The 16,278-nt window shown below is 36.8% G+C and overlaps 2 protein-coding genes across 2 annotated transcripts; one reads left to right on the top strand and one right to left on the bottom strand.

Annotated features, from left to right (window-relative positions):
- Positions 1-7,982: 7,982 nt before the first annotated feature.
- LOC142168834 (uncharacterized) lies at positions 7,983-11,724 on the bottom strand. The gene is made up of 5 exons (XM_075229993.1): positions 11,461-11,724; positions 10,996-11,385; positions 10,617-10,902; positions 9,438-9,681; positions 7,983-9,018 (listed from the first exon to the last, which is right to left on the bottom strand). The coding sequence occupies exons 1-5, from the start codon at positions 11,722-11,724 to the stop codon at positions 7,983-7,985; spliced, it is 2,220 nt and encodes a 739-aa protein (XP_075086094.1).
- A 2,385-nt stretch (positions 11,725-14,109) lies between these two features.
- On the top strand, positions 14,110-15,807 carry LOC107783729 (acid phosphatase 1). Its single transcript, XM_016604745.2, has 3 exons — positions 14,110-14,605; positions 15,112-15,321; positions 15,427-15,807. The coding sequence occupies exons 1-3, from the start codon at positions 14,220-14,222 to the stop codon at positions 15,602-15,604; spliced, it is 774 nt and encodes a 257-aa protein (XP_016460231.1). The 5' UTR covers positions 14,110-14,219; the 3' UTR covers positions 15,605-15,807.
- The last annotated feature ends 471 nt before the right edge of the window (positions 15,808-16,278 follow it).

The raw sequence follows: 16,278 nt of genomic DNA on the forward strand, positions 1-16,278 counted from the left end.
GCAGCCTCCTGGATTTGAGTGTCACGAGCATCCTGAGCATGTATTCAAGCTGGACAAGGCATTGTATGGGCTAAAGTAGGCTGCCCGGGCTTGGTATGAAAGGTTATCAAAGTTTCTTCTAGAAAATGGCTTTACAAGAGGGAAAATTGACAACACTCTTTTTCTAAAGAAACGAGGGAGGAACCTGCTCATTGTTCATGTATATGTTGATGATATAATTTTTGGAGCCACAACTAACTCTCTTTGTGAAGAGTTTGCAAAACTCATGGGGAGTGAGTTTGAGATAAGTATGATGAGAGAATTAAATTTCTTCGTGGGACTTCAAGTGAAGCAATCTCAAAAGGGAACAATAATAAGTCAGCGGAAGTACATCAAGGAGCTGCTAAAAAGGTTTGACATGGAAACATCAAAAGTTATTGACACTCCTATTGCCACAGCTACTCGTCTAGTCATGGATGAACCTAGTTCTCCTGTACACCAGACCATGTATAGAGGGATCATAGGGTCACTCTTGTATCTCACTGCAAGCAGACCAGATATTGTGTTCAACGTGGGACTTTGTGCAAGGTTTCAATCCAATCCAAAGGAATCTCATCTAAAGGCTGCCAAGAGAATATTGAGATATCTCAAAGGAACGCATAACCTAGTTCTCTACTATCCCTCAGGTGACAACTTTGATCTTATTGGGTATGCTGACACTGATTATGCAGGATATCTGGTGGATAGGAAAAGCACGTATGGAATGGCACATTTTCTGGGTTCTTGCCTAATCTCATGGGGTACAAGGAAGCAAAACTCGGTGACACTCTCAATTGCAGAAGCGGAATATGTAGTAGTTACCTCTTGTTGTGCTTAATTGCTATGGATCAAACAACAGTTGGAAGACTTTGGAGTTTTGAATATGTAGTAGTTGCCTCTTGTTGTGCTCAATTGCTGTGGATCAAACAACAGTTGGAAGACTTTGGAGTTTTGAATATGTAGTAGTTGCCTCTTGTTGTGCTCAATTGTTGTGGATCAAACAGCAGTTGGAAGACTTTGGAGTATTCTCTGATTGTGTGCCTCTCTTGTGTGACAATACAAGTGCACTCAACATGGCCAAAAATCCAGTCCAACATAAGAGGACTAAGCACATTGATGTACATCATCACTTCCTCAGAGACAATGTTGAAAAAGGGCTCATCTGTATGAAGTTTTGCAATACTGAAGATCCGATTACAGACATCTTCACCAAAGCTCTGAGCAGAGAACATTTTGAAAGAAATCGTCTGGCACTGGGGTTGATAAAACCCAACTAAGAACTTGGTCCCTCGATGATTGGTTATGAAAGAAATGTACATGTAAAATTAGCTAAAATTGTTTTTCTGGCAAAGTCTAACTCGTTTCTATACCGTTATAGGTAGACACACATGATGATTACAGAGCAGCTGATGTAGTGCATACTGGTAAAATGGGTTAAGCTTACATTTGCAAGACCTGTCAGGGAACCTGGTTCTCCTGACACAGGTTAGTAGCTTCTTTGTTCTCTCATGCACAATTTTGAACGGTTTAAACAAGTGTCACGTCATCAATATGTCAGTTACTATTTCTTTGCGTCCTTTGAACCCAAACGTCTCACCCATTGAGAACCGACTCAACTCCCAAAACTGCCGCCCTTTCATAACCGGTCCCTCATCCATCATAAATACATCTATCACTGTCACAACTCCTCCCATCATATTTCAAAACCCCATTCTTCTGCCTCTCTTCAAACTACCAAATCCCTTCTCCTCTTCTCACCATGGCTGAAAATCAAACAACCTCGAGTGTTCCAAGTGACATCCCCATTGAATCCTCACCTGTTGAAACACCGATATTAGACTCCTCACCCTACACCACTGCTAACCAAAACCCTAGGACAGAGTCAACCCCACATTTCGTCTCCTCTTCTACCCATTCGAGTTCTGGTTCTCATAGGAGTCGCAAAAGATTTGTAGCCCAGAGCCCTTCTTCTACTTTACCAGAAAAGGGGGATGAACAAAGTACTGCCGACAAAGAAGAAAATCAGGAAATTTCAAGTTCACCTATGAAAAAGGGGTCAAAGGTAGATCAGACTGATAGTTCCGAGAAGTTTGACTCAACAAAAATTGCTCCTGATCTTGTGTCCACAGGTAACACTCCTTCATCTACTGAGTTTTCCATAGATGTACAAGAGAAAGAAGCAATAGAGAACATTCTATCTATAGCTAATGAAGGGGTTGTTATATAAGGAAGTGTGGATGGGTCTGAGGCTCGGGGGAAGAGTCTAAAACTATGGTAGAGGGTAGAGAGTTTGTGTCTGTTGAACAATCAACACATGGGGTACCAACCGAGGGACCTAATCCCTCCTTAGAGGATCCTACTCAGGGATTCTCTTAAGAACACCAGGTCAGTATTGATCCTGCTCTCTCCCTTCATTTCGATGCTGAGCCTTTGTCTGTGATTGTGCCTGAGATGAGATCTGATTCTGAAGAAGTAGTTTGGGAAAGTGAAAAGGATTTTGATGACATGCCAATTTCTAGTTTGACTAGGCGTAGACCAATGGCTGCTCAAGAGTCTACTCCTAAGTGACCTAGTACAAGGTTGCAAAGGAAGAAGGCTCTTGAGTCTGTGCTTAAGAACAACCAAGCTAAGTCAAGGAGAAGAAAATTAGTGAAAGATGAAAAATTTATGAGCGAGAAGATAGTGCCAGTTGTGTATGTGGATGATGAAATAGAAGAGGAACCTGGTTCCTTGACTAGAAAGCGCTCACAGAAGCATGGTCTCCCCAAGCCTAAAAGGGGATCTTCCGTGTCTGCTGAAAGTCTGAACAAGCCTGATGATGCTGTCGCTAGTGAAAATATGGTGAAAGAATCTGGTGATAAGTTGGTAGAAGAGTCTGCTGCCAGGGTGATGAAAGAATTGGGTGAAAAGTCTATGAAGTCTGATGAAAAAGGAAAGAATGTTCACAAGTCTACTAAGAGAAAAGTTGATACTGATGAAGAACCTGGTTCCTCAAAGAAGGCCAAAGTTGGTGATCCAAGAAGTGCTGGGAAAGAGAAGTTGAGGAATCAAAAAGTCTGACATTTTGGAGGAGGCTGGTATGAGACAGCTGGTTGAAATTTGTGAGTTTCAACAGTGGACACATTTGTTCACAAGTGATGCTCCAAAGGTGTATGAGGAGGAAGTTCAAAGTTTCTATACTGACCTCTTCAAAGTTGAGGATGATCACATATGTGTGCTGGTGAATGGAGTTGACATGGTAATGGAATATAGGAGTAGTTCAACTTTTCTCTCTTCGGGACTAAGAGAACTTACTTACTAACTAATTGAAAAAAAAAAGACAAATAGAACGATAACAAGAGCATCTCTCAATACTCAAAGTTTCATATCTGAAGCGAGTTTTCAAGAAACTGCTCGAGTTTTAGCAAAAGCGGCTCTCCGGGGTCGTATCGATTGGTTGAAAGGCCTGAAAGAGAACGTTGTTTTGGGGGGGTGATACCCGTTGGTACCGGATTCAAGGGATTAGTGCACCCTTCAAAACAACATAACAACATTCCTTTGGAAACAAAAAAAAAGAATCTATTCGAGGGGGAGATGAGAGATATTTTGTTCCACCACAAAAAATTATTTGATTCTTGTCTTTCAAAAAATTTCCACGATAGGGATCTTGTTCTCAAAATTTCAAAAATGCCATCCTGAAGGACAGAGTAATTCAGCAAGGGGAACGGGTACAGAAGAAGGCCCTCCTTCCAGTGTACCAACTGTTATTTAAGATAGTGAACAAGGTCTTGCTCCCTCGTGCTGAGAGAAGATCTATCACTTCTCGTGCAGACCTGTTCCTCGCGGAAGCACTGGACAACTTCACTACCATCAACCTGCATGGGATCATGATAGAGCACATGCAAAAAGTGGCAGATTTTAAAGATGGTAACCATAGGTTGCCTTATGGGTTCCTTCTCGCCAAGGTCTTTGAGTACTTCAAGGTTCCTCTGGGACAAGCTAAAGTGGGCACTAAGAAGCAAACTTTTTTCAAGTCTACTCCGGAAGAATGTGAGTGCATTGATAAGGCTGGAGGAGTTGGAAGCACTTCTACCATTTCTCAGTTGATCAACGCTCAAAACAATGCTACTACTCAGATAAGGATGTCGAAAACAAGGAATTCTATTCTTGAGAGTCAGTTGAGTCATCTTCAGGAGGCACCTGGTTTCAGTATCTCTCAAAATGAAGAGGTTGCCCGTCTGACCAAGGAGAATGCTGAGCTCAAGAAAAAGGTGGAGGACCTAAAAGAGAAACTGCTCAATGAGCAAATGTCGGCGAATGCTCGAATAGATCTCGTCCTCCAAACCCTTGCCTTTGCCTCTAAGCCCTCTCCTTTCAGTGCTCCATAAACAGTGTCCCCTCAGTGTCAAGTCTTAAGTATTAGTTTCCTATGATTAGGTTTTTTTTTTATGTTTGCGGTATTTGTTTTTGTTGTTCTGAATTGTGGATGGTTATCATCAACATTGACTCTGCTCCCTGTTTTCAAATCCAATTTGTTTAATGGAAGCTTTTCCCTTTTTGCTATATATGCCTTGTCTTTATGCTCTGTTTTTAGTCATGTTGTGTGCACACAAGTGGCATTTCAAGCTAAACTTCTTTCTGCTATAAGCCTGTTACTAATCTTTTTATGATGCCAAAAAGGGAAAAAATAATTCAGGGGGAACAAGGATGGGAAAACAAATTCAGGGGGAATTCAGGAAATGCTGGTTCTTAGGGGGAACTTGAATTATAAGTTTGTCATCATCAAAAAGGGAGAAATTGATAGACTATATGTATATATCTGTTATGTTTTGATTATCTAACAAATTTACTGTCAAGAACCAGATAAGGAACCTATTACATATTCTCAAGACCTTAAGATCAAAAGGTTCCAGCTTGGGATATGGCTCAACTCGTCAGAGTGAAAGGAACAATAGAGGGAACAGATAGCTACCGTTTCCCGAGGAAACTGCACAAGTCAATTGCCCAACTGTAAAGCTGCTGCCTGCACATGCTACAGTGCAGAAACAATGCAACAGTCAACTTTATGGGGAGTGTCCTTTACCTACCTTGCTTACATAATGATGTCACAAATACATTATTAACATCAAGAAAGGTAAAACAAATCAGTTGTTCACTTAGAGAATTCATTCAAGCTCTCACAAGGTCATTGATCATCAAGCAATCAATTCTTAAGTGAATCAACAACAAAGAACAACACTACTACGGGCAATTTCCCACAACAAGTCATTGTATGTCCTTTATTGAATTGTAACTTTGTAATAGTTCTTCAATTGTAATTCCTACTTAGCTTGTTTAGAAGTATTCTGCAGGAAACCCTTTGTAAACCTTAAACCTTTGTGTTTGAGTCTTGGCTAGAGTTAGTCGAGTTGTAAAGTCTTTATAATAGAGTTATTACAAAGTGTCTTGTAATAGAGTATTACAAGTTAGTGAGGGATTAAGAGGTTAATTCCTAGGTTACAGAGATTGTAATCTAAAAGTTGCTCAATAGTGAAGTTGAAATCCTACAAGGGTAAGTCGTGGTTTTTAATCCCGTTGAGCTGGGAATTTTACACGTAAAAATTCTCTTGTCATTTACTTACTGCAATGTGCGTGTGTTCTAGCGGAACTGATATATAACCTGGTTCTCTATAGAGTTTGGTGGACCCTTATATTCTATCACCTTTTTTTTCCAACTTTGTAGGTCGTCTTGACACATAGATATTAGGCAAATGACTAATATTTGTTAGAGAAAGCTCGAGAAATTAGGTCGCAAAGTAGTTGAGATATTAGAGAATAACCCTCAAAAGAAGAACCCAAAGGGCGTGGAAGATAAAGCTGAGGCAAAAATTAGATAGTTTTTTTTCCATTTATTTAAGTATTAATGGGTAAAGTTATTTGATATATACAATTATGACAGGATCAGAGGATGCAAATACCAATTGAATAGTTTAAATATGCATAATTTGACCCCAAAATAGAAAGTTGTTCTAGGAATTCAAGAAATGAAAAGAAAGTACATCATTTAAATTCACTGTTTCTATGATGACAGACGACGAATTTAATATAAATATATAGTCTAAAAAATATAAAAAGAGAGAAAATTGAAGAAAGATTTAGGGAGTAGGAGCTCTTATAACCTGTTTAGTATTAGTTCGAGTAACTGAAGCAAAATCGAGCTCAAATTATCGAGTGGTAACTCGTTCATGCAAGATTCGGGATGGGTCGCACTTTAAGGGAGTATGATATAGGCAATTTTGCCCTGATGCAAGTATTAATGCTGATTTTACGATTCAAACTCATGATTATAGGTCACATGGAGACAATTTTACCATTGCTCCAAAATTATCGTCTAACTTTATCATTACTAGGAAGTCATACTGTTAGATTCGTATATCCGAATCTATTTGTGAAATGAAATGAACAAAACCTAGCTCGAGAGAGACAGAAACGATCTATTTTATTTCATAAAAAGGTAAGAGCTAAAATGAATTGAGTTCTTTTACATTCTAGAATGTCCCATTTCTTATTGTTGGACCCAGATATTGTACATTTGGACTCACTTATACATATCTTTATTAAAGTTAAAAAGCTACAGAATTCATAAATGAGAATATACAACTAGGCCTATCCCCTATTGGGCCTACACTGATCCATGATATTGTTAACACCCCCCCTCAAGATAGAGGGTGAGAACACTCCAAGCTTGCCAAGGAGAGAATGATGAAGAGGGCCTGGAAGGGATTTGTTCAGAATGTCAGCAAGCTGTGCAGAGGATGAAACATACTGAAGAGAAATCATCCGAGAGTGAAGACAATCCCGCACCTAATGACAATCAATATCAATATATTTTGTGCACTCATGAAAAACGGGGTTCTTGGCAATATAAAAGGCTACATGGCTATCTCAAAGTACTTGAACAGGACTAGAAATCACCAAACCAAGGTGAGCAAATAAATGAACAAGCCAAGAAATCTCAGCGACAATCTTTCACAAGGCTCTATATTCTGCCTCAGCAGAAGACAATAAAATAATGGGCTGCTTCTTACTCTTCCAAGAGATAGGAGAACTCCCAAAAGTGATATAATAACCAGTTATTGCCCTCCTGGACTGGGCACATACAACTCAGTCAGAATCAGAGAAAGCCAAGAGAGACATATCAGAGCAAGAGGAAAGGAGAATGTCCAAACGAGCGTTGTTCATCAAATACCTGAGTACATACAATGCAACCAACATATAAGGAACCCGTGGAGCCAGAAGAAATTGGCTCAAGTTTGGACTGAAAATGCTATATCTGGTCTGGTGTGCTGCAAAAAATTCAACTTTTCCACGAGTCTCCTGTAAATACTAGGGTCAGAGACATGCTCTCCCATTGTAGCAATAAGTTTGGTTGAGCTTTCAAGAGGGATAACTACAGGTGTGAAATGCTGACAATAAAATTCTTCAAGAAAATCAATGACATACTTGGTCTGAGTCAACAAATACCCCTGTGGGATCTTACTGAACTCCAAACCCAAGAAATAATGAATGGAGCCAAGGTCTCCAATAAAATGTCATCCACATAGACTGCCAAGGCAGTCAGAGATCCACCAGTGGACTTGGTGAAAAGGGAATAGTCATTCTTACTTGAAGAGTAGCCCCGAGATAACAAAGCTTCAGACAATTTTGAAAACTATTGTCTAGAAGCCTATTTGAGACCATATAATGAATTCTTGAGTTTGCATACCAATGGGGAAGAGGAAGAGGAAGGAGAAGAACCTGAAGGCCAATGGGAATTTTCATGTAGACCTATTCATGGAGATCACCACGAAGGAATGCATTATTCACATCAAGTTGGTAGACAATCTAGTTCTTCTTGGTAGCCAAGGAAAAAAGGCATTTAATAGTAGTGAATTTGACTACTGGGAAAATATTTCTGTGTAATCAATCCCTTTTTTTGTGTATCCCCTATAATAACTAATCTAGATTTATCTCTCAATGGAACCATCAAACTTTTGTTTAATCTTGTAAACCCATTTGCAAGGAATAGGTTTCTTATGAGGGGGAAGTGGAATGATATCCCAAGTGTTGTTTGCTTCAAAAGCCTGAAATTCTTTAAGCCTAGCTTCTTGCCAAGCAGGGTGTGAGGCAGCCTGTTGGTAAAACTGAGGTTCATGCAAGTGTAGCGCAACAGCTGAAACCTTGGAGTTGTCAGAAACAGAAAGAAAAGAGGCAGAAGAGCAAATATAATCTTTCAAATAAGTAGGCTGGTGAGACACTCTAGTAGACTTTTTAATAGGTGGTGTAGAGGTACTGAAAACATGAGAAGAGAGACATGGAGGTAAAGGTGTAGAAGGAGAAGGGCAAGGATGAGCAGAGGATGAGAAAGGAGAAATAGGAGCAGGAGCAGAGTGTAGAGAGGGAGAATGAGAAGAAGCTGATGTTGGAGTAGAAAGAAAAAGAACAGGTGGAGAAGGAGTGACATGATCAATGGGGGAATGAGGAAAATTAGAAGGAGAGAAGGAAGAGAAATAGGGAAAAATATGTCCATGAAATACAACATCTCTAGAAAAGAAAATAGAATGATTGAAGAGGTTTAGAAGCCTATATCCTTTCTTACCACAAGGATAACCTAAGAAAACACAAGCAATAGCTCTAGACTGAAATTTGTCTCTCCTAGGTTTGGGAGTGGTGGCAAAGCAAAGGCATCCAAAAGATTTCCTATGGTCATATGTAGGAGAAACACCATGCAAGTTTTCATATGGTGAGGAGTTATTTAGAACAGAGGAAGGCAATCTGTTGATAATATATGTGGCTGTCAAAACACAATCACCCCAATATTTTGTTGGAAGCTTCGATTGAAAAAGTAAGGCCCTGGATGTTTCTAGGAGGTGTTTATATTTTCGCTCTACCACTCCATTTTGTTGTGGTATGTGTGGAACAGTAGTTCGATGTAATATCCCATTTTCATTGAAGAAAACTGAAGCTTCAGAACTGCCACCTAGTTCAAAAGCATTATCGGATCTGAAAGTTTGGACAGAGGAATTAAAGTGGACTTTGACCATGGAGGTAAATGCCTTTATAATAGTTAGGGCATTGCTTTTGTAAGAAAGAAAAGTGTCCATGTAACCCTAGTGAAGTCTTCCACTATAGTGATAAAATATCTAAAACCATGATATATTCTATTATGGTAAGGGCCCCAGATATCTATGTGAACCAATTGAAATGGGGCAGTTGAATGGATGTGACTTTCAGGGAAGAACAATCTTTGAGCAAATGAAAGATTGTTTATGAGAAATCAAATGAGATAAGCAAGGGATAGGTTTCATTTTGTGATAAGGCATGTGACCAAGTCTCTAATGCCAAAACCAATCTATTTTATTAACAACAGAAGATGGATTACAAGAGGGACTAGGGGATGTGGGAGAATCAGAACTACATACAGTACTGGAAGAATAGTAGAAACAGGTGGAACTGCCAGGACAGATGGAACATCATAAACAAAATCTGAATGTGTAGGCATGTTGAGAAGAAGAAAGTAGAGACCGCGTGCTGCCTTACCAATTTTCATTGGCCTCTTCAGAGAAGGGACCTGTAAGAAGCCATAGAAACTAGTAAATATAGCAATGCATTTTAACTGAGAAAGAAGTTGATGAACAGAAATAAGATTGAATTGGAAAGATGGAACTAAAAGTACATTATGTAAAATTATATCTTGTCTAAGATGTAAAAAGCCAATAGAAATGACTTTTACTTTATAACCGTTTGGTAATGTTATCAAATAGGGAGAGGTCAGAGGTTGAATATTGTGTAAAAAATATTTGTGTGGGGTCATATGATTAGTGAAACCTGAATCGACAATCAAAGGACTTCTACCTAACTGAGCAGACAAACAATGCAGGAAGCGAGGCTTAGATGGTTCAGACATGTTCAGAGGAGAAGCCCAGATGCTCCGGTACGGAGGTGTGAGCAGATGGTTATGGAGGACACGAGAAGAGGTAGAGGGCGGCCTAAGAAGTATTGGGGAGAGGTGATCAGGCAGGATATGACGAGGCTCCAGATTTTCGAGGACATGACACTTGATAGGAAGATGTGGAGGTCGAGTATTAGGGTTGCAGTTTAGGAGGTAGTTGAGTTGTGCCTTACTTCGTACCATTGTGGGACTAGCCATGTAGGATTTTTGCCTAAGATAGCTAGTGAAAATGTTATGTCTCACTATTTTGCTTTTCAGTGCAGGTCCTATTTACTAGCTATCGCTTTTGCTTTGTATCTTTCTTCTAGATTTCATGATGTTCCTATTTTTTTATGATTGCTGTGGTGATACTAATATTGTCTCCCTTTGCTTTGCATCTTTCTTCTGGATTTTATGGTGTTTCTATTTTTCCTATGATTGCTGTGGTGATACTAATATTGTCTCCTTTTTGTCCTTTTGTCATTTTATTTTCTTGAGCCGAAGGTCTTTCGGAAACAACCTCTCTACTCCTTCAGGGTTGTAGGGGTAAGGTCTGCGTATACACTACCCTCCCCAGACCCCATTAGTGAGATTTTACTGAGTTGTTGTTGTTGTTGTTGAGCAGACAAACAATGAACAATAGATTGTACTTCAGGAAGATGGCACACACCTGCAAAATTAGCAAAACCAAATTGTTCTTCAGAAGAGGAAGGTTGAATACAGTTGGGTGAAACTTGTGCTTGTTGAAGAAGTGTCACAAGGTGTTGGTATTGCTCCTTGCTAAGGCCAAAAGCTGCAGAATCAGAAGAATTTGTAGGACCAGCAAGTATGTCAGCATTAGGTTCATCAACTTGGGCACATGTAGCAACTCTTTTATTCTTAGTAAACTTAAATTCAGTTGGAAAACCATGTGGCCTGTAGAACTTGTCCACAGTATGCCCAGGCTTCTTGCAGTACTTGCAAGAGATAGAAGAAGATTACCGTTTAGAGTCAAAACCGACCTTCTAGTTGTAGAATTTGTTATTGGGTTGAGGGATGCTGGAAGAAACAGAGAAAGATGCTGCAGAATCACCAGAGAACCCATGAGGTGTAGATTTTACTTCCTTCTGACTTTCATCTTGTTGTAGGAGGGAATATGCCTTACTAATGGAGGGAAGAAGGCTCATCAGTAAAATACTACTCTTGACAGTAGAGTATGAATCATTCAACCCACTGATAAACTGAAACATGTGTTGGTCTTCTATGAATTTTGGAAGTGCACCACAAGAACAGGTTGGTCCAATATAGGCAGATGTGAGTTCATCCCATAAGCTTCTCATTTTGGTGAAATAACTAGTTATGTCAGAAGCACCATGAGAAGATGCACTAATTTCTCTTTGAATTTGTATATATCTGGACCCATTCGATTGACCATACTTATCATTAATGTCCTGCCAAACCTATTTAGCAGTAAGAAAACACATAACACTGATTGCAAGTTCTCTGGTTAAGGAGTTGGTAATTCAGTCCTTTACCATATCATCGCAACGCTCCCAGAAAGGATAATAAGGAGAATCAGTTTGTGGTTGGGCTATTTTACCTGTGATTAATCCCAATTTATTCTTAGCGGAGAGAGAGGTCAGCATACTACTGCGCCAATAAACGAAACCAGTACCATTGAAAGGAATGGTCACCAATTGACTACTAGGACTGTAAGATGGGTGAACATAGAAAGGGTGGGAGGAATCTACTATAAATTCGACAATGCCCTCGGAGTTCGCATAACTAGTGGTACTCATGTTGAAGCAAATGAGAATTCACAGATACGACAATGAACTATAACTAGTACAATAAATTACCACAAAACCCTAACAATTTGGGGGAGAAAACCTAACTTTTATCAAATTTGAGCATACAAATAAAAAATAAAGAATTTTTACCAGATTTATTTTGTCAAATAGTGAAAAAGAAAGGATCCCTAAGTGTTGAAGGAGAGAAAACACGAAAAATTCCCAAAATTTTCACCATCTGAGAAGAAACCTCAGAACACAAAACTTCAAAAACTCCGACGAAGGGTACAATCGGACGATAGCTGATGACGAGCTGGATCTATTCCATTGCTCCGATACCATGTTAGATTCGTATATCCGAATCTATTTGTAAAATGAAATGAACAAAACCTAGCTTGAGAGAGAGAGAAACCATCTGTTTATTTCATAAAAAGGTAAGAGCTAAAATGAATTGAGTTCTTTTACATTCTAGAATGTCCCATTTCTTATTGTTGGACCCGGATATTGTACATTTGGACTCACTTATACATCTCTTTCTTACAACTACAAAGCTACAAAATTTATGAAGGAGAATATACAACTGGGCCTATACCCTATTGGGCCTACACTGATCCATGATATAGGTAACACATAGTAGTAAAAGTAGTAATTATTACTCCAGTATAAAACTTAGAGTAGGTTTGACCAAACTTTTAGCAAGTCAAAAGTATTTTTTTTAATTAGAAAAGTACCTTTTTTTTTTGTTGAAAATTTAAGGTATTTGGCCAAGAAAGAAAAGTACTTTTGAGCAGCAACAAAAATCATTTTTTTGCTTTTGGAAAAGCTACAAATTATAACTTCTTCCTAGAAGTAGAAGCAGAAGTATCAAATTAGAATTTTGAAGAAAAAAATATCCTTACCATAATTTTGTATTTCTTAAATTATCCCTCATTAATTTAACCTTTTTCTTTTCCTTTTTTTGTTTTCACTGTCCCTTCTCCTCTTTTTTATTTTCATTGTAATTTTTTCTCCTTCTCCTATTCCTTTTTGGAATGGCCTCTTTATTATAAAAAAATCTCTTCTTTTATATTTAGATAGTGATTTATAGAGTAAATTTTATTTGTACTGAGTTAATAATATATTTTGATATATTCAATTCATTATTTAAACAATAGGTAATAATACTAGATACCTAATATTATGTTTTGGATAACTATATTGATTAAAAAAAGTTTAACATATATTTTTACTTTATAAATATTTTAATTAAATAAAAATAGAAACTAATTAAATTGTTCTACAATAGATAATTAAATTTATTTGTCTGTTTTAAATAATATTGATTGTAAAGTAAATTTTTAATATTTTTTTCCGTAATTTGACACTTAAAAGTTCTTTTTGTAAAGATTCACTAAATACAATTTGCTTATTAAATATTCCAAAAAGTACCTCTCAAATGAATTTGCCAAACATAACTTATTTTTCTCCAAATATACTTTTTTGAAAAGCAATTATAAACAAAAATATTTTTTAAAACAAACAGTTCTTGGCAGCTTGACCAAATGGGCTCTTATACGATATAAGATCAGTTTTCTTAAGAAAATTATTAGCTCTCAAATTTGTGTTGTATGAGTCAATACAACAATTTTTATATTATAACACTAAATTATAACGGGTGATCTTATTTATAGTTATAGGTGTTGACCGATTAGGTTTGACTCCATGTGATATAGCTGTTCGTTGACATGGCAAGGAACATGGCACCCACTTGGCAATTATTTCTAAGAATCCAACTTTTAATTGGTTGGATTTACGGCGTTGTTTTCTTTTTACTTTTTTTTATATCGGAGTTAATTATTTGACACTTCTTTACTGTAGATATTTCTTGCTAAATAGTAAATAATTTAACGGAATCTTCTTATTTTAATTGCTTGTTTTTGTAAACTTTAAATCAATAAATCCCGATATTTAAAATTTAAAAAGTTTCAGAGACCTCTTTCAGGTTTATGTTCGTAACAGTAATCTCTCTTATATTTTGATATGATCAGTGGAGAACTGATATTCACTTTCTATCTCAAATTAATATTGATGTCTTATTACTTTTCAAGTGATATCAATTTGTGTATTAGAGACAAAAATTTGTTTTTTAGATTTGTGATTTTTTTAAAGTAAAGTCAAATGACACCCATGGAGATGTAATTGACGTGCTAGACTGCTAGTGTGAACGAAATACAAAAATCAAATTCCATTTTCATGATCTAAGTAGTTGTACTTGAACCAAAACCAAAATATGTAGAATATTGTAGAATAAGACAATTCAATATTTTATTTAATAAACTTGCCACCTAAGAGATCATGTGTTCTTGAGGACAAAAATATACATGGTGACAACTAATTTCCATCACCCCATGTGACCTTTCATTTTAATTCCTAACTCTCTCCACAATAAGTAGCTACACAAAATGAACTAAAAACCTCAACTTTCTCATCAATTTCTTCAACTCTTTTTTTTTCTCCCTAAAACAATGGCAAAAAAACTTGGAATTTTCTTTGCAATATTTTGCATTCTCTTAACTTCGTCTTTTGCAGATTGGAACATCTTGAAAGAGTACAAAACCACCAATAGTGGTCTTAAAATCAGCCTCAAGAATTATTGTGAGAGTTGGAGAATGAATGTTGAGTTGCACAACATTAGAGACTATGTTGTTGTGCCTCAAGAATGTGTTTCCTATATTGCAAAATACATGACTTCAACTCAATACAAAGTGGATTCTGAAAGAACAATTGATGAATGCATACTTCATCTTAGTACTAATTGCATCTTGGAAAATGATGGGAAAGATGCTTGGATTTTTGACATTGATGACACCCTTCTTTCCACTATTCCTTACTACAAGCAAAATGGCTTTGGGTAAGTTTTCTTTCTCATTTTTCTTTTTAGGAAAGGGTTTGTATAAATTCTATATACTCATTGTGTGGTACTCTAGAAAATAGAATAATAACATGTTATAGTTAGTTAAATTACGAAGTGAAGCCTTGGAACAACGGAAAATTTGTTTCCGTGTGACCTATAGGTCATGGGTTCGAGCCGTGGAATCAGCTAATGATGCTTGCATCAGGGTAAACTGTCTATATCACACCCCTTGGAGCAACGGTAAAGTTATTTTCGTGTGACCTATAAATCATGGTTTCGAGCCGTGTGGAATCATCCACTGATACTTGTATCAAGGTAAGCTATCTACGTCACACCCCTTGGGGTGCGGCCCTTCCTCGGACCCTACGTGAACGCGGAATGCTTCATCCACCATACTACCTCTTTTTTAGTCAGTTAAATTACATATTCAGTGCATATAACTTAATTATCAAAGTTACTATATGGGATTTTCATTGTTGCTAATATTTTCTTTGGTGGAATAGGGGAAATAAGCTCAATGTGACATCTTTGGAAGATTGGATAAGCCAAGGAAAAGGAACAGCATTAGATCATTCCATGAAGTTGTTCAATCATCTTAAAGAACTAGGAGTTAAGATCTTTCTTGTTTCTTCAAGAAAAGAACATCTTAGATCTCCTACCATTGACAATCTTGTCCATGTTGGTTTCTATGGATGGACTAGCCTCATACTCAGGTATGGAATTTATTATCAAAATTTATTTGGTTTGTTGTTATACATAATTTAAGATATTGTTACTTATTTTTAATGTGTTTTTTTGTTGGTTATTGAATATATTAGAGGTCAAGAAGATGAATGCAAAAGTGCTCAAGGATTCAAGGCTGAGGTAAGGAGTAAACTAATAAGCAAAGGCTATAGAATTTGGGGAATTGTTGGAGATCAATGGAGTAGCATTGAGGGACTTCCAAGTGCAAAAAGAACATTTAAACTTCCAAATCCATTATATTATGTTGCTTGATATGGATCATAATTTGTTTCTTTTACTTGTGAATTTGTCATGACTTTGTGAGGAAAAAGCATAACTTATTGATGTGATCTGTATTTTTTTTTTTTTTTTTCTGGTGATGTGGTTTATTGAAGGAAATAATTTCTCAAGCAACTTGATGATTTTGTTGTTCATTTCGCACTAAATAATAGTGAATTTCAAGATTGATTTGTCCATTCTTTATGGCAATTATTGGACCTAGCAATCGTCAACCACTACCCTCCCCTGTGCATGTGCACATTTAAGAATGGAGATGGACAGAAAATAAAGATAATTCTTCTCCTCGATAGATTTAACTATTCACTCTTTTGTCAAAGTGTATGAACTTTAACCAATATTTTAAAACATTTTTTTTATTATACTGAAATAAAAAATTACTGAGTTATAATACTTTTCGTATAATTTTTGAATATTTAAATTTTTAATTTTGAAATATTTTAAATTATTAAGTTGATTTAATCTAATTTAGATTCAAAAAATTAATCAAATTGAGTGTCATGTTAATTTGAGACTAGGGAGCAACAAAGGTATAATAATACTTCACATTTTTACAATAGCTTAACAAGTTGTGATAAGTTACCTAATTTTTCAAGTTATCAAATCATATTTAACATATACAATATACTATTTGTAATCACAACAAGAAC

Source organism: Nicotiana tabacum, chromosome 14 (genome assembly GCF_000715075.1).
Source record: "Nicotiana tabacum cultivar K326 chromosome 14, ASM71507v2, whole genome shotgun sequence".
Lineage (NCBI taxonomy): Eukaryota > Viridiplantae > Streptophyta > Magnoliopsida > Solanales > Solanaceae > Nicotiana > Nicotiana tabacum.

Coding starts and splice junctions, on each gene's coding strand:
- LOC142168834 (XM_075229993.1), bottom strand. CDS start 11,724: ATGAGTACCACTAGTTATGCGAACTCCGAGGGCATTGTCGAATTTATA. Junction 9,682..10,616: donor TGGTTTTGCTAATTTTGCAG/GTGTGTGCCATC, acceptor ATGTACTTTTAG/TTCCATCTTTCCAATTCAAT. Junction 9,019..9,437: donor TCTACTATTCTTCCAGTACT/GTATGTAGTTCT, acceptor CCAAACTTTCAG/ATCCGATAATGCTTTTGAAC.
- LOC107783729 (XM_016604745.2), top strand. CDS start 14,220: ATGGCAAAAAAACTTGGAATTTTCTTTGCAATATTTTGCATTCTCTTA. Junction 14,606..15,111: donor TACAAGCAAAATGGCTTTGG/GTAAGTTTTCTT, acceptor TTGGTGGAATAG/GGGAAATAAGCTCAATGTGA. Junction 15,322..15,426: donor TGGACTAGCCTCATACTCAG/GTATGGAATTTA, acceptor TGAATATATTAG/AGGTCAAGAAGATGAATGCA.